Source organism: Myotis davidii, unplaced genomic scaffold (assembly GCF_000327345.1).
Source record: "Myotis davidii unplaced genomic scaffold, ASM32734v1 scaffold292, whole genome shotgun sequence".
In the NCBI taxonomy this organism is placed as follows: Eukaryota; Metazoa; Chordata; class Mammalia; order Chiroptera; family Vespertilionidae; genus Myotis; species Myotis davidii.
In genome coordinates this window covers 3639533-3640762 of record NW_006285042.1, presented here as the reverse complement: position 1 = coordinate 3640762, position 1230 = coordinate 3639533, and the positions used below count along the sequence as shown (strand labels likewise).

General features: G+C 37.0%; 1 protein-coding gene across 1 annotated transcript in view; it reads right to left on the bottom strand.

Annotated features, from left to right (window-relative positions):
• Positions 1–1230, bottom strand: part of PHACTR2 (phosphatase and actin regulator 2) — a 170513-nt gene that overhangs the window by 83728 nt on the left and 85555 nt on the right. The window contains exon 2 of the mRNA XM_006755389.2: positions 156–323. Coding sequence (XP_006755452.1) covers positions 156–323 — 168 coding nt within the window. The remainder of the gene's footprint in view (positions 1–155; positions 324–1230) is intronic.

Genomic DNA, 1230 nt, shown 5'->3' with positions numbered 1-1230 from the left:
TAAATATGAATTAATTTTTTTTCCAGGAAAAAAACCCCGCAAGCCCCATTTTTCTCTTCTTTCTTTCTTTCTATTTTATTTTATTTTATTTTTTTTTACCTTTTGGTGAATTTAACAATTTATCTTCTCTTCTAACAAAGTTATGATATTCATACCTGCTGAGGTTTCTCTAAATTTGTCACTGGTCTTCTTTTTCCTCCATTTCCAAGGCTTAAAGATTTTACCGATGGTGGACAGTTTCCCTTTCCTCTTGAAGGGAGGCGTTTGGGAGCCTGCTGCGGGGCCATCTGAGTTGGCTATGGAAGCTTTGTCCAGTCCGTCAACTGCGTGAAGAAAAGCAAGTCAGAGGAAAGCTGTAATGCCAGTATGAAGCACATCATCCATTCCTTCTTCTACCGTTAACAGCAAGCATGCCCACTTTAATTGGAATCTCAGATAAAGTCTACTTTGCCCCATTTCCCAACTGGCTGAACTCACCTGATATCAATCAGCATAAATGAATTAGAAATCACAGTCCCCTTAGATCATCATTTTATGGATACAGAGAAGCAGGGGGCTTACTTAACAGGTAGGGACAGACCAAGTATGGGTCTTTGAACCAGCTGAATCTATGTGCAACAGCTACATCAACACTGTGTGCAAAATAGAGTATTCTAAATATATCTGAAATAGGATGTTTCCCCATAGGCTAGTTTGGCATTCTCAGTAATGAATATTACAGTTACAGTTTCTCCTTCACAAAGCAAAATTGAGAGCCAAGAAGCTAAATTCTAATTTTCACAATGCTAAAACTATCTTTTGCTTCTGTTACAAAAAAGTTTTCAGCCTCACAGAAAACAATAGCTATCACTACCAACAAGAAATGTGGAACATGTGGGTACTGCCAGTGATAGAACATATCTTTATGTGCCTTGGTCATGTTATTAATCACAAGAAAGGTACAAAACCTAGTTCGCCTTGCACTATGTTCAAAGCAAAAGAAAGATAGTGATGACATCTTACCCCAACTATCAAAATTTAATGGCAAAAAACTGGAATGAGCCCATATTGGATAACAGAATGTTATTTCTGCAGTGAAAAAGCACTTAGCAATTTTTTAAAAAAGAGACCTTGATACACAGAACAACCTGAATGCATCTCAAAAACACTGTGCTAGGGAAAAAGCAACATGCAAAAAGTGCATACTGTGAGGTTCTATTTATATGAAGTTCTAAAGGAGACAAAATAAAT